The sequence below is a fragment of the Canis aureus genome, chromosome 6 (genome assembly GCF_053574225.1).
Source record: "Canis aureus isolate CA01 chromosome 6, VMU_Caureus_v.1.0, whole genome shotgun sequence".
NCBI lineage: Eukaryota > Metazoa > Chordata > Mammalia > Carnivora > Canidae > Canis > Canis aureus.
The window spans coordinates 27,216,591-27,242,671 of record NC_135616.1 but is presented as its reverse complement, the minus strand read 5'-3'; the positions used below and the strand labels follow the sequence as shown (position 1 = coordinate 27,242,671).

At 45.6% G+C, this 26,081-nt stretch overlaps 1 protein-coding gene across 6 annotated transcripts in view; it reads right to left on the bottom strand.

The window, feature by feature from the left end:
* FHOD3 (formin homology 2 domain containing 3) overlaps window positions 1–26,081 on the bottom strand; it is a 464,855-nt gene that overhangs the window by 371,801 nt on the left and 66,973 nt on the right. For all 6 annotated transcript variants that reach the window (XM_077900507.1, XM_077900508.1, XM_077900509.1 and 3 more), the window contains exon 3: window positions 18,088–18,152. In XM_077900507.1, the coding sequence (XP_077756633.1) occupies window positions 18,088–18,152 (65 nt within the window). The remainder of the gene's footprint in view (window positions 1–18,087; window positions 18,153–26,081) is intronic.

The following is a 26,081-nucleotide window of genomic DNA, read 5'->3' as shown; positions in this document are numbered from 1 at the left end:
TTCTCAGTTATAACCCTGGAGTCCCTCCTTACCACCAAGACCCCCTGAAATATTCTGGTAGTTAGCTGCAACACTAGCCTCCTCTCCTCCACCCTAACCTTTTGGCTTCTCCCCACCCAATTCATTCTATATACTATTTCTAGAATACTCTTCCTTACAATCTATTTCCATAATACTCAAAACCCTATTTTAATGATTCCCTGATTTTCCATTTAGTAAATAAAAATCATATCTTGTATTTGACGACTGTCTGTACAAAGACCTTAATATGTTTATATGGGCAACCCAATATTTAAATAGATGTTATCTTGTTTGAACCTAACAAGGAAACTATGGAACATATGGCATCCTCCCCCAGTAGATAGGTCAGAAAACCAAGGCATATCTTACCTCCCTGTCCCACCTACACCCCCATCCCACATACCCATGTTGTTTCCTGCTTTGACCTTGTGTCCAAATAGAGTGGATTTTCTCTGCTGCCAAATTCACTCTGCCCCTGCCTATGCCCATTCAGGTGTCTTTCCTCCAGGCACCTCTTTACCTGTGTAAATCCTTCCAAGCTTTCATCAAACCACTCATCACCTCCAAAGACCTTTCCTAAGACCGTGCATGTAGACCACATGGATTAGCTCTCTGCCCTCACATGGGATATCCACAGAACTCAGATTTTTCTGAAGGTTGGGGCCATACTATCATAGTGCAGTTAGGAATAGACCACGTTAACACAATTTAAAGGAGGAGAAGCCAATTCTGCCCTTCAGGGATGTTTAGCAAAGTCTGGAGGCATTTTTGTTGTTGTTGTTCTCACAACTAGGGGTGTTGCACTGGCATCTAGTAGGCAGGGGCCAGGGATGCTGGTAAACATCCCATAATGCACATGACCCACAACAATAAAGTATCCTACCCAGAATGTTAACAATGCTGAAGTGAGGAAATCCTGCTCCAGTGGGAATAAGAGAAAGTGCCCAGGAGACCCAGGCCCTCTAAAAGTGATGGAAACATCACAACATTAGATCCAAATCCATCATAAATGCTTTCAACATTTCATTTCATCACGGAATTCTAAAATTAAGCAGCACAGCCTCCTGCCCTGCAGCCGTCCCAGAAGCATGCAGCAGGCATGGCAGATGCTCCAGGATGACCACATCACAAACTACTGGAACTGGCTGCCGCCTGGCTGCCTACTAATTTTAATTTCTCTTTCTCAAAGGTCACGAATATTTTCAGACCTCTCAGCACACGCATTTTGCAGACAGACTTGATATATGTTGCTTCCAGTTGGCAAAGCATTCCATTTGCCAGCACCCTGAGCTGAGTTACAGGCTTAACTCGGTCCCTGTCACTTTCCAAGGGACTTTCTAGTCCATTATCCTAATTGGCAAATGATATGTAAGTACCAGGAGGCTAAGTGTCCACAATTATATTCATAATGAAAGCTTAATCTCTAAAAGAAAACAGTAATCCATTAAAACCGCCCTTCCCATGTGCCATTACAGTAGCCAAAAGTAAAAGAATGTGCTCCACGGTGAGGTACAAATTAGCTGCCTGAGCATGAAATGCAGACAAGGCCAGAAGGGGAAGCGAGAGCTACATCCTGCTTGGCTCCCGGCAAGCTCCGTCCTCGCAGCACAGCAGCCGTGCGCCTCCCTAGGGGAAGGGGGAGGACGAGACAGGGGCAGGGGGTCAGGGCCTGGGGCGGTGGGAAGCAGTCCCTCCTCGGTCCCTGCTCCGGGCAGGCTTTTTAGCAGACACTTCAGCTTTGGCCTCTGTATCTTATCAGCACTACAGAAAAACTGGAGAAGTGTTTCAGGGGGAAAAAAAGGAAGACAACTCTCCCGCCTGACAATTCAGCTAGACTCCCATAATCCCAAATCCTTCTGGCCCCTCTTATTCACTCAGGGATGTAAGGCCCACCGTGTGCTAGGCACTGTGCCCGGGAAGCCCATGCTGGCTGCCCCACGGTGCTTACGTAGGGCTTACTGTGTGCCCGGGGCCCGTCTCACCACCTGGTGAGATTAAATGAGTGGACTGACTCATTTAACTGCCAACAACCTTACAACTGTGCCATTCTACAGGTGGGGAGAGGGAGGCAGAGAGAAGTAACTTGCTCAAGGTCACACAGCCTTTTTAGCGGTGAAGCCAGGGTGTGAACCAGGTAGACCAGCTCCAATGTCTGCCCTCCTAAACAGGGACCAGCACCGCCACCGTCTCATGCCGGAGGCTGTGACAAGTACTCAAAGTGCCTGGTCTCATCTGTGGGGGGCACAGAAGGACACACGTCACTATCCCCATCATGTGGTAGGGTCTTTGAGCGAAGCCCCAAAGTCTGACTAGGAGTCAACAAATGGCGAGCACAGAGTCACAGGGCTACACAGCCTGTCTGACGAGTCCCCAGTAGCCCAGCAGAGCTGAAGCTGGAGGGCCAGGACACAAGTCATCTTATCTGGGCCCCCAACTGCCCCATGAGATGCACAGAATCATGACCACCCCTTTATAAGAAAGTCACCTGAGGCCTGGGGAGATGAAGTCACTGACTCAAGGTCTCATGCTGCTGAGTGGGAGAACCATGGCTCAACAGCCTAGGCATGTCTCAGGACTTCCTAAGGCCCCGGACACGCCCCTATGGTTGGAGCTTTGAACGTGCTGGAGCTCCAACTCCTGAATCTTCCATTTCCATTATACCCCCCTGTAGAACCTACTACTGATGTAAAGAAGCTTCCCTAGGCAAGACTGCCCCATCCCCAAAGAATCCCTATCTGGACTCCCAAGCACCCATGAGCGCCCCTTCAGATGCAGGGACCCAGGTGCTTGTGTGGGAAGAGGGCCAACCCCTGGCAAAATGAGCTCTCCATCCGTTCCATGAGCCTTTCCCTCAAAAGCAGGTGCTCATGAGCCAAGTGGCTGTAAAAAAACCCAGTCTATGGAAAGACTGAGCCTCAGCATACCGTGGGGCCTCTACTCAAAGTGTCCCCTCCAAGGAGTCCAGGCATCATCACATAAAACCATGCCTTTTGCTCATGGAAAGATGTGCCAGCATCAGAAACAGGACCCTGGAGATGCCTGGGTGGCTTCAGTCAAGTGCCTTCAGTTCAGGTCACGATCTCAGGGTCTTGAGATCGAGCCCCATGTCAGGTTCTGTGCTCAGCGGGGTGTCCATTTCTCTGTCTCCCTCTGTGCCTCCCCCTGTGTGTGCTCTAAGAAATAAATAAAATCTTAAGAAAAAGAAAAGAAACAGAACCCTGACTAATGACTACAACACAAATCCTTGGGCGCTCTGCCCTCCGAGTCCTAATTTCCCAGCCCACAGGCAATCACCGCTCATTGGTCAGTACCCATGGGCCACCTCTCACAGGCCAGAGGAAAGAAAGCTAAAGCAGGTCATTTCCCATCCACAGAGGTGAACTCCTGATCTTTCCAAGTTGGTGTCATTCATAAATGACAGGGTATCGATCTATGTGGTCCTGCTGTTATTTTCCCCAAAAATTTTACAATAAGTGCTTTCATAAATTCTGTGCTGGGACTACTCCAGGTCCCAGAGTTGGGGAGTTTGGCTTCCCACTTTCCCCTCAGAATGCCGAGTGGAAAATCATGCTAGGTGTTACAAGAACCATCATCAGTGAGTTTGACCTATTATATCAGTCACTCCCCAAGGGACTTTCTAAAGCAAGTTTGCCACAAACACATTCATCTCCAAACCATGTCCAGCTCACACCTTGATAAACCAAGCCAGAGATTATGTCCTACTGTTATTTAAAGACATGCTGACCAAAAATTTCCAAGCATAGAATGTGCTCCCAGAAAACTCAAGACAAGCAGAACTCAGGACAATGGCCATCATGTATGTCAGAACAAGACCCCAGCACAAAACAGGCTCAATCTCTTCTAGAACAGCAAGCACAAAGACAGCATCTGGCTGCACACCTCCAACAGAGTCACATTTTATTTTAGACTCACTCCCTCTCTTTAACCTCAAATACTCCAGCCTTAAAAAGAAGAAAACGCAGGGCACCTCCAGTTTAATTTAGCCTGGCACAGCCACGCTGCTCCAAACTGGAAACGCTGCAGAGGCAAGAGAGGCAGAAACAGCTGCCTGTCAGCTCTGCTCTGGACACATCACCCCTTTCTGCTGTGCACACAGCTCACCCCTAAGCTGCTTGTCAATGGCATTTTATGCCTCCAGGGGAAGGGCTAGAGCTACAGTACTCACAGCCCCAACTCCTGAGCCTCTTGTACAAGAGAACATCTCTCTGGGGCTCCAGAGGTCCCCAGATCACACTGTGGTCTCTCCCTCCTGAGTTCAGAGGGACAACAGCCAGACTGATGTCACCCAGGAGAGAACTGGCCTCCCACCATGACCAGATAGGCTTCCCAGAAGCTCAGGGAATGACCCCTGGCCTACCATGGGGGCAAGCTGCTTGCCCATGGCTAAGCAAAGATCTTGAGGATCCCAGTAGGACACCAAAAAGGGATAGCCTGAGCCTCACTGGCTCACTGCCTTTCCCCATGTCCACCCATCTTTTCCCCCCGCAGGAGTGAGGGCAGCCAGGGTCCTCCTGAAAAGCCATGTAGAATTCCCTGCTCCCACTGCCAATGGGAGAAGCAGGATTCAGAGTCCCCTAAGATGTACCCATATTAGAGGAAAATAAAAAGCCATGCCACATCATCCTAGGCTCTGTGTGTACAGGGAACAAGTATTAAAAAAAAAAAAAAATCAATGCTCCAGGAAAAGACAATGACCAGTAATCACGTAAGTTCGTTAGGAAATAAGAAGGTGAATTCTTCAGTTCTTGGGTCTGGGACTGTGGCCTCCTAAAGGAATAAGGGAGGGAAAAAACAATGCCCCTGCAGCAATAGACAGGAATGAGAGGCTCTTTGTTCCATTCTGACATCCTGGGCCTCTTCAGGGGCTGAGCTCCGTCCCCAAAATACATTTTGTCCATTTTCTGTTTATATCTAAGAAACAACAGACCTGGGAGGCACCGGGGGGCCCCAGGGGTTTGTTTTCTCTCTGCTTAGCCTGACACATCTAGTTTAACAAACTTATCAGCCAGATTCCATACACTACAGGATCAGGAGAAATGAAGAGTATAATTAGACTTCTATGAGCAAACTTTCTTGGAAAACAGCAAAGACAAGATTCAAGAGAAAGCTCAATGTAAATATACTATCAGACAAAAAAAAATACTTTTTAAATGTGTATGGAAAATTCTTCTACTTTGAAAAGAATTCCATCCCCAAGTTCAGGAGGGGAAATTGAGACTCAGAGCAGATGTATGATTGGCTCCTAGAAACCCAACTCCTCCTTCCTTTGAGACCTCTGTACCCTTCTACCCTGAGAGAGAGGAAGGTTCTCCATCCTGCCCTGAAGGATCACATAGCATCCTGGGAAACAGGACGCAGATCACCCAACTAGAGAAGAAGTGAAGGGTCAGCATCCCATGCTAGAAATACTGGGGACACAAGGGGTAGGTGAGCCAGAGCCCTTCCAATGGGGGGTGAGATGAAGTTCAGGCATCCAGTGGACACAGCACAGATATCAACGGCAGATCCTGAACTCTGAGGGAGCTGGAAACTACATGCCTAAGCTCCTAGTTAGAATCGTGGGAGAGAATGGAAAAGCCTCATGCCTATTTCCTTTATAGCACTTAACACAGTGGTGGCACCCAAAAGGTATTTAATAAGCCTTGGAGAGTTCTTTTCCAAGTCAGGTGGAAAGCTAAACATGTCCAACATTACAGTAATATAAAGGATAAAGAGGTTTTCAAATCCACCCACAGGACACTGTTGACTCCTGACAGCAGCAGCAACAAAGGTCAGGTTCATGAAAATCATGCAGGTCTGCCAGATGCCAGCCAGGTGCTTGACCTGAGACAGCAATATGCCTCATCAGTGCCTTCAAACAGCTCATAAGGGAAGTGTGAGGGTCTCCATTCTTGGGGAAGTTGATGCCACATCCCAGGCCTCACTGCTGACCATCCTGATTTCAGAATTAGAATCCTGTCTGCCCATGCTCCTCCCTCACACACCTTCTCCTCTAAACTAGGACACCTCTGAAGAGGAACCAGCACCCTTGGCTACAGTCTGGGTGCCCAGACCTCAGTAGGACTGCTCTAGAGCATCTGCTTCCCACCCACCCCCTTGTTTTTAAGTTTATTTTGCCTCCTCAGCCATTTGTTTAAGTAAAATTAAAACATGCCAAAGGAGGGTTATATAAAATATGTATATACACTGGTATGTTTTAAATATTTAATCTTGCATTCTAGGTACCACCTCATTTGGAGTCCTTCCCACATTGCCCAAGTCAGCAGTGGCCTGCCCACCCGTGAGTGGGAGGGACTCAGTCCCCAAGCCCCAAACCCAGCTGCCACAGCCTGGCACTCCCTCAGAGTCCTGACGAAGGCCAGGCCTGGAGTCAGATCCCAGAAAGGACTAAACTCCAAACCTTGGATGACAGCTGACAAAAGGCAGGGCTGCGATTAGAACCCCAAGACCAAGCTGCCCTCGGAGGACCACCATCCAAATACCCACAGTGAATACGTACACCATTAGTCCCGCCCTGGAGAAGCCTGCCATGAGCTTTCCAGGCAGTCTGTGAGACCATCCCAATGACATGCCTCGCTTCTAGAATCTACTATCTTCTATCAAAAAAAAAAAAAAAAAAAAAAAAGAAGAAGAAGAAGAAGAAGAAGAAAAAAGAAAAGAAGAAAGGAGAAAGGAGAAAGAAGAAAAAAGAAATTAAGAGGGAAAGAAAAAAGAAAAGAAAAGAAAAGAAAAGAAAAGAAAAAAGAAAAGAAAAGAAAAGAAAAGAAAAGAAAAGAAAAGAAAAGAAAAGAAAAGAAAAGAAAAAAGAAAAGAGGAAAAACTCCACAGCACAAATCTCATCAGTGACTCACATGAGTCTTGGCAATTCCCAGTCAGGACAGCTTTGTGGAGCTCCCTTTCAAGTCCCTAATGGACTGGTAATTGTTTTTATGGCTTTCTGATGAAGTGTGAAGTGCTCCGTGGCACTCTTCTTTGCTTTCTGGTGGCTTCTGAGGCCTTAGAGCCTAAGCCCTGTGAAGGGAAGAAGGGCCGTCCGCCCATCCCCACCTTCACCAACCCCAGGCCCCAAGGTGCTAAACAGGAGGTAGAAGAGATGCCAACACATGACATGGTGAGACAGCTTTTTAAGGTCAAACAGGTCATTAACAAAATCCTTCAGAAACAAAGCCAGCTGATAATGACTGTTATAGGTTATTTATGTGTCAAAGTTTACCATCACTAGTGTAGTTCTAGACAAAACATACAGATTATATTTTTTGGTGCAATCTGAACAGCTTATCTGACCATTGTGTAAATATCAACTCGTACAGCATATTTTGACTACTTTTATAGTACTTAGAACAATTTTTCCACTTTAAAGTTACACAATGTAACTAGCACTTGGTGTTACATTATGGTGTTTTCACTGCTTTTCATGTACCCAACTGTCTTGTGTAAAGCCTGAGCACATTCTCAATTAAATGCACCCTCCATTTCGGTGGTTCCTCCAGGAGAACACCATCTGGGAACACATAGAATGGTAGTATCAAATGGCCTTCGCTTTCACAAAACCCACTCAATTTCAGTGAAGATTAGGGTTTTTCTGGAACATTCTAAAATGTACCCCTAGAGCAGGGTAAACTGAAGAGAAGAAAACCACAAAAAGACCTCAATGCCACTAGTTAACCAGGAATCATGGACCCAGGATGGCCAACTCCATAATAGTGTCAAGTAAAATGTTAATGGAAATGTGTTGACTTGCAGTTACAAATCCATCTGCCAAGCAGAAAAGGGTAGCAGCTAAATCATACTTTAAACACATTAGCTGAGCATCATTTGGGTTTTCTATTTAAGAGTTTGACAATCTCTTGCCCTAGTTTAATATTTAATACAATTCTGATATCCACTTCTGAATAAGGAAGGCCCTTCAAGAATTGGAGGCAAGACATGCATTTCCTCCAGTTAGTTAGACAGTTCTGTCTCTAAACACGTCAGACACTCAAAGTACTTTCCTTTAGGGCGCCTGGGTGGCTCAGTCAGTTAAGCATCTGCCTTTTGGCTCAGGTCATGATCCCAGGGTTCTGGAATCAAGCCACATGGCAGGCTCCCTGCTCAGTGGGGAGCCTGATTCTCCCTCTGCCTCTGCCTGCCACTCCCCCATTTGTGTTCTTCCTCTCTCTCAAATAAATAAAATCTTTTTAAGAAATGGAAATTTAAAAAATTTAAAAAGTGTTTTCCTTTGAGAGCCACTGAATGATCACGTTTCAACTTTGCTCTGACAATTTGTAAAGCAACAAAACACAAAACTATGATAAGGATGAGGACAACATTTACCATCATTTGCCCAAGGTAGCACATGCCAGGCGCAGTGCTTGGGCTTGTGCACACACTATCTCCATGAATGCTCACAGCACTGCCAGGAGGGAGGCACCAGGGCCCCTGTCCTCACCATTATAAACAAGCAGGCAGACCTAACAAGGCTGGAGGCAGGGAAGGTAGCAGTGGATGCCCCAAGGTCCCACTCACATTGCTCTGCCTGGCACACAGACAGGCCACCCAGGCCATGAGCAATCTCAGGCAGTGCGCTTCCAGATCCACACAGTACCCCCCACAGAACCCAGAGCTCTCCTGGAAATGCTTTAAAATGACATTCCACCCACTTCCACAGATTTGTTACTATTTACTTTCACATTATACTTCCTGCCCTTTATTCTTTTTCCTAAGAAAACACCAAATTCATTTCTGAAGTAAATGAATTAAGCATGCATCAGTAACATGACCCTTTCAGAAGCTCTTTTGGGTTCCTGCACCAGATTTCAACATCTGTGGGTGTAGGCTTTCCCACACCACCAAGCATTAGACACCTACTGGGTACCCTACAAGCCAACTCAATTCTGACACTACCTATAAATAACATCACGTGCCACACATTCAGTGCTCACTCTTACAAGCCTGCCCACCACCCTCAGATGCCAGTAATTAACCCAAATTGTCATGTGTGCCTCCGATCTACCAGCTTTTGATCAGAGGTTCCAATGGATCCTTCCTTGAGTTTGATTAACTTGATAGAGCAGCCCACAGAACTCAAACATTTTACTTGATCACCAGTTTATTAAAAAAGGATGTAACTTACATGGAAATGATGCCTAAGGCAAGGTATGAGGAAGGGGTATAGCCCCGCCATGTTCTCTCTCTGAATCTCCCTGTGTTCACCAACCAGGAAGTTCTCTGAACCCTATCCTCTTGGGTTGTATGGAGGCTTCGTCATTAACATGATTGACTGAATCACTCATCAATGGCTAAGAGATCAGGGACAGGACTGAAAGTTTCAACTCCCCCCATCACATGGGTAGTTCTTCTGGTAACCCTTAAGGTGGGGGACAAAATCGCCTCATTAACATAAGAAAAAGCACCTTTGTTGCTCTCATTATTTAAAGAATTTCAAGTGTTTTAGGAGCTCCGGGCCAGAAACACAATGAAGATTAAATATTTATCATAAATCACTATTACAGTGGCTTTCTTTAATCAACAAATACTTTGGGAGTCTGCTTTTGTGGGCTGGATATAAAACCGTCCACCTTCAAATGCTCAAGAGCTAACTGCTACCTGGAACAAAAACCCTACCTCCTAGATCTTCCCAGATAAGGACCAGACCTCCAAACCAAGAGCAGCAGGACTCAGAGCCTCCAGCCCAGAACCTTGTGTTCCTTTCCGATAGCTCCTAAAGCCAGCACTGACAGCATGGAGCTTAGATCAGTTGAGTCTTAGTTTCCAGGTCTGCCCAGCGTGAAGCCCAAAATGAGAAAGAAGCCATGTCCAGCCAGTCAGGATGGAAGCCTGGAAGGGATGGGGCAGCTCCCTTCTAGCAGTCAGCAGCCTGGCTTGGGAAAAGGGATTTCAACTGCATAATTAAACATAGTCAGCTCCTGAAGGGTGAAATCCATTTTTCTCAGCTGAATAACTTTCCCTTAAGGCCATCTGTGAACCATACCAAAATTCAGAAGAGCGTCCTTTGAAGCCTGGTGGAACTTCACTAGGGCAAATGTTTTGAAAAACCTACTTAGAGGTTTTGGCAGCACTTCAGACTTTTTGGACCAGAAGGGTCACAGTGGGCTCTGCAATCATGTATCTAGAAAAGGGCTGAAGACCATATAAATGGTCTAAAGAGCAAAGGAACAGGCCAGTACAAAGAGTACTCCTTGGAGAACTGAGAAATTCAAGCTTTATTCTCTCAACCCCTCCCCTAGCTCAGGAGGGCTAGTGAGGATCCGTGAAACCAAGGGTGGAAAGCACCCAACTGCAAAGGTGCCGCTCTGTGAACATGATTCACATTACTTTTTTTTAATGCCCAAAGTAGTGGACATGTGGGTGGCTCAGTTGGTTGAGCATCTGACTCTTGGTTTTGGCTCAGGTCATGATCTCAGTTGTGGGGATCAAGCCGTGCATCAGGGGTTCTGCACTCAGCATGGAGTCAGCTTCACATATTTTCTCTCTCTCAAATAAATAAAATCTTTTAAAATATAAATAAAATGGCCATGGTAGACAATAAACAATTTAGTAGAATTCTTCTCAAACTAATTATCTTCATGGCATTTTACAACTTGAAATATTTGCAGATACATTATCTAATTTTCAGAGTGATAGTAAGCTGACCATTTAATCTAAAATGCAATCTTTTTAAAAAGCTAAGAAGTGATTGAAGAATCAACTGCATGCTGAATGCTATACTTTGTCCCACAGAGATTTCCCTAAATCCCTGAAAATGGATCCCCCTCCTGCCCACACATCACAGTCCAGTTACCAGAATAGAAATAAATCACATCACCTCTCAGTACACTTAACAGAATGTTTTCTTTTCATTTTTTTTAAAAGATGTTATATGAGAGAGAGAGAGAGAGAGAGAGAGAGAGAATGCACATGAGTTGGGGGAGGAGCAGAGGAAGAGAGAAAAAGAAAGAAGAGGATAAGCAGACTCCCTGCCAAGCAGGGAGCCCAAATGGGGCTGGATCCCAGGGTCCTGGGATCATGACCTGAGCCAAAGGCAGACACTTAACTGACTGAGCCACCCAGGCCCCCTGTTTCCTCCTTTTCAATTATACTAATAAGATTCCAATTGTGCTAACCTTTTTCATTTTCTCCTTTGATATTCCATCACTACTACTCTGGCACATGAACTTGAGACTATAGCACTTATAACCAATTCCTAAACACCTTTTTTTTTTTTTTACCTCCTTTGAATTAAATTTTGAACTGGCTGCATGTTTTGCTCAACTACTAATGCTTTCCATGTGTTTTGATTCCCAAGTTAAAATATTTCCCATTTGGTATTTCTAATGCAACAGGAATCGGTAAAATGTGCCAAGAATCCCCACCCAAGAATCCATTTTTTCTAAGTCCCTCAGCAAGACCTGAAAAACACATAGATGCACATCTAATCTTTTTTTTTTTTTTTGCACATCTAATCCTTGAAGAACCTCCATGTAGCAAGGTGCATGCAAGCCATCCATCCTACTTTTCAGCTTCCATGCCCTCTAAATAACTAGTAACCAGACAAATCTCTTTGCTTCCTAATATACTCTTATTGTTCCATGACAAAAAAGAAAAAAAAAAATGAAGCGGTCCCTTCATGGGGTGAGCCTCAGGTGGAGACCATCACTGGAGCTTCCATTACAGCCCCCAGGCAGCTCAGACATGTAAGTAGAAAGCATCTATAGCAACACTCTAAAGCATGGTGGTTTCTTTACCAGTGGTGGTTTTCTGGATAAAATTGAAGGTTCTGCTGGACAGCAACTTTGGAGTCTAGCTGCCAGCACATGGTTTAAACTTGTAACATCTGCTACAGGTGTTCCCACCACTAAGACTACATTCTCCAGAGTCCATTTCTGCCAAATTTTCACGTTGCCTGTTTAGGATATAAGCAATTAATAGGACTGTGCAAAGTAAACATGAATAATGTTTCTAAGGCAATGCTCAAATACTATGCAACAATCTAACCTATTCAGAGGTAAAAGGTAACAAAGTCCTAAAGAGGCAATGAATGAATAATTCCTCCTCAAAGGGGGAAGGAAGCACACAAAAGTGAAGTCAAACTGCCTTAAGAGACCCTGTATGGGTCAATTCACATTTGCTTTATTTCCTTCCTCTTAATTCCCATAGCTGACCTGAGTTTCCACCTGTATCTGGAAGGTTCTCATGCTAATTCTCTCATAAGTGTGTCTCCTTTTCTTGATTCACTCTCTGTATTTATGTTTACCTGTATGTCTATAGACAGTAGAGTCTTTTTTTAATTCTCTAATTGTTCTTTTAATTTCTGGCAACAAATCATTCCTGACCTATCTATATACTGTCCTTTAAGTTTATAGCATGTGCAGAGAGGTGTGATGGAACTGAATAGCCATCAGTACTTAAACACTAGACTCTGGGCAGTTTAACCACCTAATTGGAATGTTTCAAATGCTTCCCCATATGCTTTCTGCCTTGGAGGGGCAGGTAGCAAGGGCACATCTGTCAATCACTGTTTCGCCGTAAGTTACCTCAAGGTAGCCACCTCCGCAGAGCAGAGAGACTGAGAAGCTAGCCTCTCCTAGCTCAGATGCTTTCTGGACATGTGGACACTCTATGGGCTCTGCACCTGGGAGCTGAGGTAGATTAATAGGAAACAGATGACGGGAGGTGTTTATCTGATTAGCCCAGAGAGCCTGTTTTTACCTAAAGAACAGAACTGTGAGTAAAAATGGGTCACAGACTTGATGGGGTATAAAAGAGAGGTTTCAATATATATATATGTGTATAAGTGCTAAAATCTCCTAATACAAAGGGAGACACAGGATTTCAAACTTGAGACCAGTTTGTGCCAAGGCCAAAGCCAGCTGCTCAGGTGTCTGCAGAAAGACAGGGATAGGAAGTGGGTTCCAGGGTTTCTGGAGAATACATGGATCCCTACATCCAAGGACAGAAAATAGGAAACGTGACCTGCTGTGCCTAACCCCACTAGGGAAGGACATAGCCAGGATGCTGTGAACTTGGCCACTGTGACATCCACAAATAGGGCAGGAGGGAACACCTGCCCCTGTCCCAAGGCCATAGAGAAAGGATAAGAGCAGAAGCTGGGGCAATGCAGAACAGAGTCAGCAAGAAGCCCAAGCCCAAGACTTGGAGTCAGACACAGCAGGGCAGGGAGGCCAGAGGGGAAAGAGTGATTGTGGGAGTGGTTCTGGTCACAACAGCCTATGTTATGGTTTCCACAGTCACCCAATGGATGCATGGGTGCCTGCCACCTCAGACAACATAGGACCAGCAGCACCTATGTGGACCCACTCCCCTTCCCAGCACTCAGAGGAGCAGGACACCCAAGCTACCATACAGGCCTCCAGTGTCTCAGTAACCCATCCCCCCAACATGCTAAGGAGCTCCTCCTCTTGATTAGCTAATTTAGAAATACCACCCAGGTGCTAGTAAGCCCAAGGGGATCAAAAAAGGCATTTTGCAGTTTGCAGAAGGAAACCTCTAGTTTTCATGAGAATTCCAGAGTCAAGAGGCCAAGAGAGGACCACATTGGAATCCAATTAGCAGGCCAAAACCCAGTGTCACATAACAGCCCACCCGAGGGACAAGTGCAACATCAAAAAAAAAAAAAAAAAAAATTTGGAAGGAGGCCTTCCTGCAAGGCCAGGAGGGCTCAGCCACATAAAACCTCAGCTCAAACTTAGCTCTAAGGAAAAAAGACACTCAGAAGCAGGAGAAGTGATGCTGGACCCAGTCGGAAAGCTTGGCAAGGTGGAAGAGGCTACCAGCCAGGAGAGGAGAGGTCTTGGCAAATGACAGCTGATGCCTTGTTCTGTTGTTTGTGTTGCTGGAAATGGACTACTTTTTGTATCAATATGTGAAGCAGACTTCTCCTCATAGGATTTTCTTGCCTCTACAAGAGTCCTCTCTGTGAACTGACCTTTAATGAGCAAGGAGACTAACCTAGTGGAGAGATTAGTCACATTAGCTACCTATTTCTGCCTCCCTCATCTCTATCTTCATGGGCAGACCTCAACATCTCCTAGGTTTGGAGGAAATGCTTCTAAAAACTCCAAAGACCTTTGGACCAGGTTATTTCTCACAACTGCCATCAGAAATGATACTTTGCAACCTTCATCCAATTTACCCTTTTGTTTAATTTAATGATGGATACTTGCAAGTGTCCACCCTACATTGTCACAGACAATCACTGGACAGGGTTTCTTCTCTTAATAAGAAGACAGGGTCTGGTCCAGAAAACTAAAGCACAGAGGTTTTAAGTCCAATAAAATGCCTTCAAAGCAAGCCAGTAGAAAACACTCAGATATTACCTTGAGGATCCTAATGACCTCAAATCTGTTTGTTTTTAAATCCTCAATTCCATTCCTCACCCCTACAATTCTTCCACTCCTTTTCTCTTCAGGATGAGATTTAGTCATCAGAGCCAGTTGGCCCTCTGAACATTTTTCTGGTGTCTGGAAATAGGATCACTTGCAGAGACCAAAAAATTTATTTTCTCTAGCTAACCTCATAAAAATGCAGACTTTACATGCCTGTCATAGATCTTTTTCCATCCATACCTAAGTTCATGCCCACAACATGACCACTGGTTTTTCTGAGGGACTGCAGCTAGATTTGGAAGGCGAGTCATGTGTTGTTTGCTATAGTGTTACATCAAGTGGTCATACTCAAAACTGTGCAAAGAAATAAAAATTACAGTGGAGAGGAACATTGGGTCTCTCTCCGTACCGAGATCTCATTCCAACTTCCTGCTCCGGCACTGCCGTACTATCAGCTGCCAGCCATGACCTTCAAAGCAGCGCCCAATGGCCTTCACTTTTTGTGAGGTCTGTTCAGTTGCTGACCATAAAGGCTCCACTCTACTCTTGTCCCAATCGGGTCCAGAGTTCCAAAGTTAACACTGGATAATTCCAATGGTATGTCATCTCCAATTCATCAACATGCAGTCCTGGATTCTAAACATTCCTATACTTAATAAAAACAGGAATGGCTGAGAAAAGATTGTTGGGTGAAAAAAGCCTTTTGGAGAAATTTACTTGATAGCATTTTAAACCCATGAGCCAAAACTCATCCTGGATCCTTCCAGGCCAACTGCGTGGTGGGAAAGGGGTCATCAGGAAATAGCATATGGTGCCAGGCGTTAAGAGAAGAGAGACTGTCCAATGTCTGCAATAGTTCAATCACTGCTCATATGGCAAGGAGGGGAAATATGGAAAAGAAATAAGGATTCAACCAACTGATGTGAAAAAGCTTTTCTCCCCCTCTGGTCATGTTTTCTTTTGTCATTTCGACTGAAGATTGTTCCAGGTTTGGGTTTTTCATCCCAAAGAAATCTCCTCTAATATTGCCATTTGGAAAGGGAAAGAATATGTCACAATGGGGGTTGGTACTTCGTACACATGATGCATACATTCCATTTTCTATACATAACCAAAGGATAATATTTAGTGCTATTATAATAAATCTATTCCAGATCTTGCCAATAATAGGAAGTGGGACAAGAGAGAGGGTTTTTTAATACATAGGAAAAATTTTGCCTTCTTGGGTACTGACGTTCATTTATACAGTCAAACCCTCCCATCCAACATAATTAGGGCTGAGGTAATGAATGGCGAGAACTAATTAAAGAACGAGATCCTTTGAAAGTAATAAACACCTTAAAACCTTATTTTAATGTGTAGCTATAGGAACTGATTGTCCTGGTTTGCCTGTGATGAGACACTGGGCACAAAACACCTTCACACCCAGGTTCAAGCTATGACCTTTCTTTGAATAGGGTCTACTAACTAGAATTCTCTGGACCTTCTCTCATGAACCCCTCCACTGATGTGGTCTGGGATTTCCAATATCAGTTTTTGTGAAGTCAAATAAGAACAGACTGGTGAAGACTAGAGCCCTTCTCCATTTCTTTTTTTTTTTTTGCAATATTTCAACTTTTAGAAGTTGCTGTAACCTGCCTACATTGACGAATGCTTTTGTAGTAACCAATTTTGGATCCTGTCCAAAACAGTCCATGAATTTTCAAAGCAGTGACTTTTTATGCTCAAATTTAATCAGTTTATATGATATCCACCTCTACTTCATTCAATTACTTCATTCCAATAGCAAGTGCAACAGGTATAAGGAGATTTGGAAACAAACACACTGATCTTATCAGTACCCAGTTCAACCCCTCCAGCAGGAAGGCATGCATGTCCCAGGAGAGCGCTGGACAGGCTGCTGGTGCCCAAAGTGCTATGGAGGTAAGTTATGTGTCTTACGTTGTACGTGTATTACATGAGACCATAGAATACCTAAGTTATTGCAGCAAGTCAATAACATAGAAGCTGGTTTTAAAAATGCCTCTACTTGAAATATTTAAGTACAAAAGGTGAATTCACATAAAAGGAATTAGTTCATTAGGATCCTGATCTAGCCTATTTTAGTGTTATTCTGCTTTCCACTGCCTTACTGTCTTGGGAAATACCAATTCATACTCATGTCCCAAATCTCTACAGGTTATCAGCTATCCTTCAACCAACAGTTAACTTCAACAGTATTTAGCACATTACATACTGGAATTTGTTCTAGATCTGGATGTGGGTGGTGGTGGGGTTACCCAAAGTCATAAGGTCACAGGCCCTTTTTTCAGGGAGACATGATTTCTAGATATGAAACAGGAAAAAGTGTAAAGCCAGTATTTAAAAAAGCAAATTATTAAATATATAGTATAATTTTTATAGTACATAGTTTATGGTCACTCAGTGCACCAGGCAGAAATGAAAAGTCACTCCTAAGGTTCTACAGATCTCACTATGTTTCCAACAAGATTAGGGACCCTCCCCACCCCGGAGGTTTGAGTCTGCTATACAATTACTCGCTGGCAACACAAAAGTGGTCACTGGAGACCCTTACGGCCTCACACATCTAATACCAGATGACCTAAAATTACAGATTCCCCTCCATATCAGCCACCTCCTCATCCCATCCCTGGGTCTCAAATAGGGAAGCAGGGAGGAAGGGAAGGGACCAGAAACAATCCTTTCCACTGCATTCAGCCCCCACACTCCAAGTGTAGACTGGGGCCTCAGCATGGTGATTTGTTTTTTTAAGATTTTATTTATTTATTCATGAGAGATATACAGAGAGAGAGAGAGAGAGAGAAAGAGAGGCAGAGACATAGGCAGAGGGAGAAGCAGGCTCCCTGTGGGGAGCCTGATGCAGGACTCGATCCCAGGACCCCAAGATCACACCCTGAGCCACCCAGGCATCCCAATTTGTGCTCTCTTAATGAGAAGCCTGAATTAAGAGCACAACCTTTAATAAAAGCAAAATGACTCAGATATGGAAAACCTCTATATATAAAGTAAATTTTAATTTTCTTCTTTTTATGATACAAGATACTTGCTTCAACTTAGCCCAACACCAGGAAGAAACCAGGGCACAGTTTTAGGTACACTTCACATTAAAATGGTCTGCTTCATGTAAATAACTGCTTTCATTACCATTCAACCCACATGTGTAGGTGGAGAAGCCAATAGGTACAAGAAAATGGCTGGAGAATGGCCCCAGTGGGGTCCCTGTGTGACCACTTGCAAACCATTCTGAACCACGAATACATCCCCTTGACACCATACTGCTTTGTATCTATGTATGCCCTGTCCTACACTGACCTGAACCATCCCTTTTTATCATGTGACTATAGCCCAGAGCCTCAACCCCCACTTCTCCATAGGGAGCTGTGCAGAGTCACCAGAAGACATGTGCAGATCACTTCAACTGGCTGGAGGTTCACACGATCACTGCCCCACAAAGAACCTCATCAACAATCTATCTTACCTCCAGCCCTATTCACTAACCAAACAGTAAAGGAAGTCAAAATGAAACAGGGCTTCAAAAACTATTGCCAGAAACTGCCTCACTAAACTAACAATCTGTGATTGGGTTTACCCAAGCAGATAGCATAACCCTAAGTATTTCATTGCTTAGAGGACTTTCTTATCACACATTTAATCACTTGAGAGCAGGTGGCAAGTATCCCCTTCTGCACATGTCACTCACCAATGCAGGCATGGACCCTCACGGACAGCTGTGTCCTCAGGATGATGCTGTGCTTCTTGCCCCGCCTAATGGAGACAGAAGACAAAATAGACATGGGATCAGAGCAGTCAACACCTACATGCTGTCAGTCAACTTGAAGGTTCTGGTACACCCACCTCAAAGAGACTCTAGAGAAGCAGAGGCCTCAACAGAACAAGAATCTGTCCTGAAATAATGAGATGTCACTGGACTTTACAGAAAATTAAATGATGAAGTTTGATTCTGTTGGATTGGCTCACACATTCTATTACCAAACCTCGTCCACTCATTCCATCTGTAGACTTAGCATATACTCATGCTTGACCATGTTAGGAAAGTTTTAAAAGCTGTGCTCATCAAGTGAGATCCCTGCAATGTAACAATACATATCTGCTTGACCATTTTTACATGTTTTTGAATATAAACATGTACGTGTAGTAAGTCAAGACAGTTACAGCTTTTACCCTTTGCTCACAGGAAGGTAGGAGTCCACCAAAGCGCTTACAGCATATTTATTCTCAAGAATGCCAGTTTATACAATGCCTCTGCATCCTTCTCACCTCATTTAAACAACAGGGTTGTGGGGAGCGGGGCGAGGAAGTGCCTGGGTGGCTCAGTTAAGTGTCTGCCTTCAGCTCAGGTCACAATCTCTGGGTCCCAAGATCAAGCCCCATGTCAGGCTCCCCATTCAGCAGGGAGTCTGCTATTCCCTCTCCTTCTGATGCTCCCCCCACTCCTGCACGCGCGCACATGCACACACGCTCTCTCTCTCACTCTCAAATCTTAAGAGAAAACAAGATGGGCCCTCCTCCCCCATTCTTCTGCTCCTACTGGGGCTCATTCCACCCCATGCAAAGAAGAACCAAAGCACACAGCAGTTCAGAGAAGACAATAACTGGGAGAAAAAAAAAAAAAGAGGAGTCCTGGCTACTTAGGGGTAACAAAGTCTTTGGGATTTGGACAAATTGGGGAGCCAGTGAATAAAGGTAAAATGGAGCCAACCAACCAGCACAGCAGCAGATAACCTACTGGGTCTCTACATGGCTGAACACTTCCCATCACTTCTCTGGACGCTCCTCCCACCCCAACCCCCACCCCCATTAAATCTGGCAGTGCCTTCCTGCTTCCTGGTTTTGGTATCCTGTTGGAAGGAAAGGAACAAAATATCACCAGGGCACATGGCTAATATTGTGATTATGAATTCATAATAACCACTGCAACTGTTTTATTTATTCTTGAGACAAGGGGAAAGGGGAAACTATGGCTTTTTAAATGATCTTTTTCAGAGAAGAAAGGAAAACCACTTGCATAGTCCCTACAAAAGCATGCAGTGGCCTCCAGCCCAGCAGCTGCTTAGAAGCAGAAAATCTGCATTCACAGTCCCCTCAGATGGGGGTGAGCCCCTCCTTTATTCTTTGTTCATCTGTTTGCACATAGCAAATATGAAACAAGGCACTGGTCTCAAGGAGCTTTAACAAGTATACAACACTTGACCCATCTTCACAAATCTGGGATTCCTATAAACACAGACTGCAAAATTTTTTTAACACAAAGATCTTTCTCTGACAATCCAGATGTTGATCCTCCTTCAGTTCTTGTGATCACATTAGAAAGCTTTAAGTGCATGGAAGTGAATTATTGAACAGATTTCAGGGCATTCTGGGATGGGGGACAGCAGCCACCAGGTGTGTAGCTGTACCCAGCAATGGGCAGAGGTCAAGCTTAGAGCAGTAACCAGAGAACCAATGAGTTAAGGCCAGACTGTGATTATGAGTAACAGCAAACCCTGAATCCACAGATCTAGAGGATTTTCTATAACTCATGTTATCAGCAGTTATGAGTCAATAAATAAAGCATGTAGACAAAAGTACATGTTTTAGATGCCCAGATATGGGGGGAAAGTATAGTACGGCCAGGGAAAATATTTCAGAAAACCTCAAGATCTGGAAAAGTTCAAGAGGGCCGACTGATAGCCCTGCTTTATCTTCAAACAACTGCAAAATTGAATCTTGCAGAAATGCTTATTTTCCCACAGAATTCTCCAGTCCCACAGTGAGAGTGTGCTGTAGTCTAGGACTCCAGGCACCTGCATGGAAACAAAGACAGTATTGAGGAAGCTATGCTGGACCCACCATTCTGGAGAGGTAGTCTTCTCTGTGCTTGTGCACTGAGAAAGCAGGCAAATGGCTTACTAAATTACTAAACTCTAAAGGAATTGAAAAGACCACAGAAGAAAGGACTATATTGTAGTAGTTTTATCACCTATAATTCCTCTGCTTCAACATACTACTCCTTCCCCACCTGCCCCTGTACATGAAATCCTACAATTCATGAAGAATTCAGGAAGAAACCTGTGGGGAACTGGGGGCCACAGGCTGTGGAAACCACCTAAAAGAAAGGAAGCCCCAGATCCCAGGACTTCCTAGCAAAGAAGAGGGCTGTTGTAGGGGCTGTGGTAGTGAGTGGCAGCCAGGTCCACAGATGGATTCTCCATCTCCATCCCATCCCTGGTTTCCCCCACCTTCAATGTGGGTACTATTTCTGTGCCCATTTTGCAGATGGGGAATACAAAGTTTGTAGAAAGGAGATAAACTGCATCAAGTCACATGGCTGGTAGAAACAGACCCAGGCTGAAAGCATCCTGCCCTATGCTTCATAACCTTCTCAAGAGCTTACATAGGATAGAGTCCAGGCATTCTTAAGGAACTGGTGTAACCTTAATACCAAAACCTAACAAAAAAGACACACATTAAAAAATTAAGATTCAAGTTAAGAAAATATTGGCTAACCAAATTAAGTTTATTCTAAGAATTCAAGAAGAATTACAAGAAGTTCCAGATTTTATTTAAATATGTATCAAGAAGCACCTGGGTGGCTCCGTGGGTTAAGTAAGTGACTTGATTTCAGCTGAGGTCCTGAAATCAAGCCCAGCCTAGGGCTCTGTGCTCAGCGGGAAGTCTGCTTCTCCCCCTCCCCATGCCCCCACCCCCACCTTGCTCATGCATGCACATGCTCAGAGGCTCTCATGCTTTCTCTCTCACAAATAAAGTCTTTAGAAGACAATTTTTTTAAAAAAAGATTTTATTTATTTATTCATGAGAGACAGAGTGGCAGAGACATAGAGGGAGAAGCAGGCTCCCTGTGGGGAGCCCACTGGAGTACACGACCCCAAGACCCCCGGATGACAAACTGAGCCAAAGGCAGTCAACCACTGAGCCACCCAGGTGTCCCTAAAATAAAATCTTTAAAATTTTAAAAATAAAACTCCTCTGGATGCAGAGATGGAATCTTCATTTTGAAGATGTTATAGCGCTCTGCCAATCCCAAGGAGGATTGCTTACATTTGAACTCAAACAGGAAACAAACTTATTTTGGTTGAAGGTATACTCTACCCACTACATGCCTTCTTGCCTTGATGTAATGCTGGAAGGCAAATAGCCATATTTAAACTGTGATGAAGCATGAAAGATGGAAGCCACATCCTAAGGATGGCAAAGAAGAGAAAATAAACCTAGGCCTGTAAGAGCAACCTGTCATCAACATATTGTCCTTCAAATGGCCCTAATCATCTACTTTTTAGACTTCATTTCTAAACAGAAGATTAAGGGGTGCCTGGGTGGCTCAGTCAGTTGAGTGTCCAACTCTTGGTTTCAACCCAGGTCATGATCTTAGTAAGAGTCATGGAATTGAGCTCTGCATCAGGCTCCACACTCAATGGGGAATCTGCTTGAAGATTCTCTCCCTCTGCCCTTTCCCCAACTCGTGCGCTAGCATGCAGGCTCTCAGTCAAAAAATATTTTTAAGTAAATAAAGGGAAGTTTTAGGTTTATAACTCCCTTCCTCCAAGAAATCACCCCAGCCTCTCTGGTCTTTGATGCTCATCGCCTGGGTCCCAGACCAATGTTCCTCTCCTGACCACCTCACACCTTGAGTACAGTTCAAGGTAACCTAATTTGTATAAACCCTTTTCCCCTCCCCAAACTGCTCCCGCTCAGAACCCCGCTACTTTTCTAAAGTTACTGTCTGTACACTAGCCAATTAACGTCATGTGCCCATTTTACTCTTATTTTGCTGTAGCCAACACAGCACTCCCCCTCCACGACAGGCCCCTACCCACCCCCCACTCCACCTTCTTCAGTCACCAAGCTCAGGCACATGAGGTCACAGCAGACCACATCTGACAGCAGCCTCCCTGCTCCAAATTTTGTCCACTCACCCCACCCTCCTTGTCACTTGACTTCCAGGAGGACTCCCCGACTGCAGGTCAAGTCTCTTCTGACTCCCATTCCCACCATAAAGCCCAGCACCCACCCAAGCTCACCCACTTCCCCTGGATGCCATCTCTATCCAGTGATGTGAGTAGCATTCAAAGGTGCTTAGAGCCTTTCCATTCTCACTGTCTGCTCAGCATGGGAGTGAATTCTCTCCCCTGATTTCCTATAGAACCGTTTCCTCCCTGAGTCCTTAAAAGCCTAGGAGGACTTTAAAGAGTACCACTTCCTAGGCCCACCCCCAAGTTCTGATTTCATTGCTCTGAAGTTGCGTGGGGAGGGAAGTTCAAGTAAGTTCCTCAGGTGGTTGCAGTATGCTCCAACATGAAAACCTAGCCTGTAGGTTCCTGACCAAACAGCAGACTACCTGAGCCGGGATCCCAGGCCCCAGCCAAACCTCCTGAAGCAGGTGCCTAGAAGCCAGCATTTCTAGACAGCTTTCCTCCAGGTTATTCAGAGGCAGCCCAGCACTGGCCCAGGGCTACTGTGCAAGGATTTAGGTGGGGAGGGGTTCCACTGCCTTTCACCAGGTTCTCAAAGAGTTCTCTACATCCCAATAGGTCAAGTTTGAAGGAATGAGTAGTTCTCCCTTCTTACTGGCAGGAAAGAAAACCTCACCCAGTCACCTCTTTGTTTCCTCTGCTTCTAGACCTCGCAGCATGGAGAAGTCACTGGCAATACATTGTGAACCTAAATCTAAAAGCATACTGAAACCAAAAATCCAAACCGTACACAAGCAAAAACCCTGGATATGCTGAAAGAGAGGCTCTAGGTCAGGTGTGGTGGACGGGAAGCGATGAGCAGCTTTTCCTTCTTGTCCTCCTGGTAGGTCCCCTTCAGCTGAGGGTGCAGGTATGTTGTTGGCACTCCTCTGGCAAATCAGCGAAGGATGTGAAGAGTCCCCTGTCTTCCCAGTGGAAGCCAAGCTCAAACTGCAACCAAGCCCTGCCATTGGTCGTGGTGAGGGAGAAAACCAGCCAGTTCCAAGCCAAAGGGGGCCCTCCTGCTGAGCTCAGGGCTCTCAGCTCCTCACTGCTGACTCCTCACCCCAAACCCTGTGGGCACACAAACCGTACAGAAACCTCAGGGGTCCATGGACCCCACACTCACGTGGCTCCTTGGGGCTCATGAGCTACAGGCCGAGAAGCTAGGCATGTTAGGGTCAAACCAGAGCTCTCACCAACTCCTTCGCGCCCCTAAGCACGTCGGCTGCAAAGCTGGCAGGCTGGGGGCACAGCCACCCCTGCAGACGGCCTCCCTCACCTGCCTCTGAGGGTTCACAGAGCCGTCCCCACTGCACCACCCACTCAGCGCGGGAGTTCTCCCTTATGCAACTTCCGACAGCATTTTCAGGAATGGTCTGCCCAGGCAGCCCTGGAGGGCTTTAAAAAGCACCACCGTCTGGGGCCACCCCCAAGTGCTGATTTCATTGGTCTGAGGCTGACCAGGAGGGACGTTGTTAAAGTTCCTCAGGTGTTGCACTCCAGGCCTGAGGACCTAGGCTGTAGGTTCCAGACCAAGCAGCAGACCACCTGAGGAGCTTTGATGAGGCCAGGATCCCAGGCCCCAGCCAAATCTCCTGAAGCAGGCACCTAGAAGCCAGCATTTCTTTTTTTTTTTTTTTTTTTTGAAGCCAGCATTTCTAGGCACTTTTGCCCTCAGGGTATTTGGCTCTAAGGACCTTCAAACGTTCAGCCCTTTCCAGCCCTGCCTGGCCTGAGCCACAAGCCCCCCCACCCAAGCCCACAGGGTTGCACCCAACTTCCCCACCCACACACAGCCCTATGAGCACCGGTGTGGGGGTGAGGAGTAGTTTGCAGAGCCCCAGCCCAGGAGGAAACTGGAGAGCCAACCCTTGGCCGCAGGCCTGAGCCAAGGCCAGAGAAAACTGAGGTCACCCTAAGTGACTGAGACAAAGGTAGGAGCACTTGGGGAGGCACAGTCCACGTGCCACAGTCACCACACCGGTCCTCATCACGCCCAGCTGCACTCTAGTGCTCCTCAAGCCCCTCGTAGCTCTTCCACGCACCCCCCCCCCGCCCCCCCGGCGCTTTCCACCTCCCAACGCCACTTTCCCCTCCAGGGCTAACCTCCGGCCCCATTTCTCCGTGACAGGTTCCCAGGCCCCTCAGCTGGCACTGGTTTTCTTTCAGACGCAGTGAAGGTGGAAATAAGCAGAAAAGCGGCGGGGGCTCTCTGGCCCAGCTCTGCCCTGTGGGCAAGGATCCAGCTTTGGTTTTCCTGAACTAAAAGAAATGAGATTTCAGAACGCTTTCACCTTCATGCACCCCTCCAGGTCGAAAATCCAGTGATTCCCATTTCAGGGTATCTACTTTCCAAATTCTGGCTGTAATTATGGTAAGGGCTACTACTTTTGAGTTTATATGCTGGGAATTGGCTTAATGTTTTCGGTACTATACGTCATTGCATTTTTTCCTCACAACAACCCAGCCAGGATGTATTAGGATTATCCCCAGTTACTAGGAGATTGAGGTTCAGAGAGGGGAAGAAGCATCCCCGGGGTAACACAGCCATGAAACTAACTGCCAGCCAGCCCATGTCCCTAACCACTATGCCATGCTGCTCCCCGCTGTGCCAGAGACCGTGTTTGGGATCCCTGCTGATACAGGGAGGTAAATGGAATTGGGTAATATGGTCCTCATTTTATAAATAAATTTTATAAACTCTTGTCAGAGATCAAGTGGCTTGCCCAAGGTCACACAATGGCAGAGTCGCGAATAATAATCCAGAGGGTTCGGAGCTTCTGGTTCGGCCACAACATGCTGTAGTTGTTAATTTCCCTGGCCTTGGAAAAGCAATAAACAGACTTGGCTCCATTTTGGTAGCATAATTGCTTTGTCCTTCTACTTTTGAAGGTCTTTCTCCTCTTCTCCAATTAGCTATAGCTTAAGTGATAATTCTAAACAAGGAGTGGGTTAATTTTTAGTCTTGGCATTAAAGAGCAGGGTAATGGACAAGCACAAAGAAACTCCTCCAGCAAGGAAAATTCTCAGAACACACTGTACAACAACAACAAAAAAAAAAAAAAAAAACAGCATTTACATACCTCCTGCCACACATTGTCATTACATGGTCACAACACTAGCAGATTTTTGCTAAAATTTACACAAAGAAATCAAGAGAAAGAATGGTTTCATTTGTCCTTTTCATGCCTCAACGGGGCAATTCTTAACTGGAAAGAAATTATATTTTAACTCCCATTCATGGGAGACAAGAGTTCTCAGGCACACAGACAATGCTAAATGCCACACTCTGAGGGGAGGACCTAGAAGGGGAAACTCAGAATAAATGACACTGCAGATGTGCCCAGATGCCTCCCACCTGTGCAGGAAGGCTCAGCCTGCAGGCTGCTTCCAACTAGCTCCCAGCAAGCTGCCATATGCTGCCTGGGCTCAGTGGTGGTAAACAACCTGGGGATAATGGAGTGACCCAGCAATGCCAGGACAGTACCATCCTCGTTAGTCTTCTGCAGCCTAGGTCAGGGACAGAGGGGCCTCCCCACCAGTGATCACTAAAGGTAGCTTCTCCATACTCTTCCAGACAAAAAGGAGTGCCATCTTGAATACATTCCAAAGGACAAGGGATAGGTCACTAAAAACCAGGAATTTTGCAAAAACATAAAGCCCCCTCTGGGCTAAGTTTGGGGCCCACCTGTCAAAAGCACAGCTACCCAGCATGGTCTGG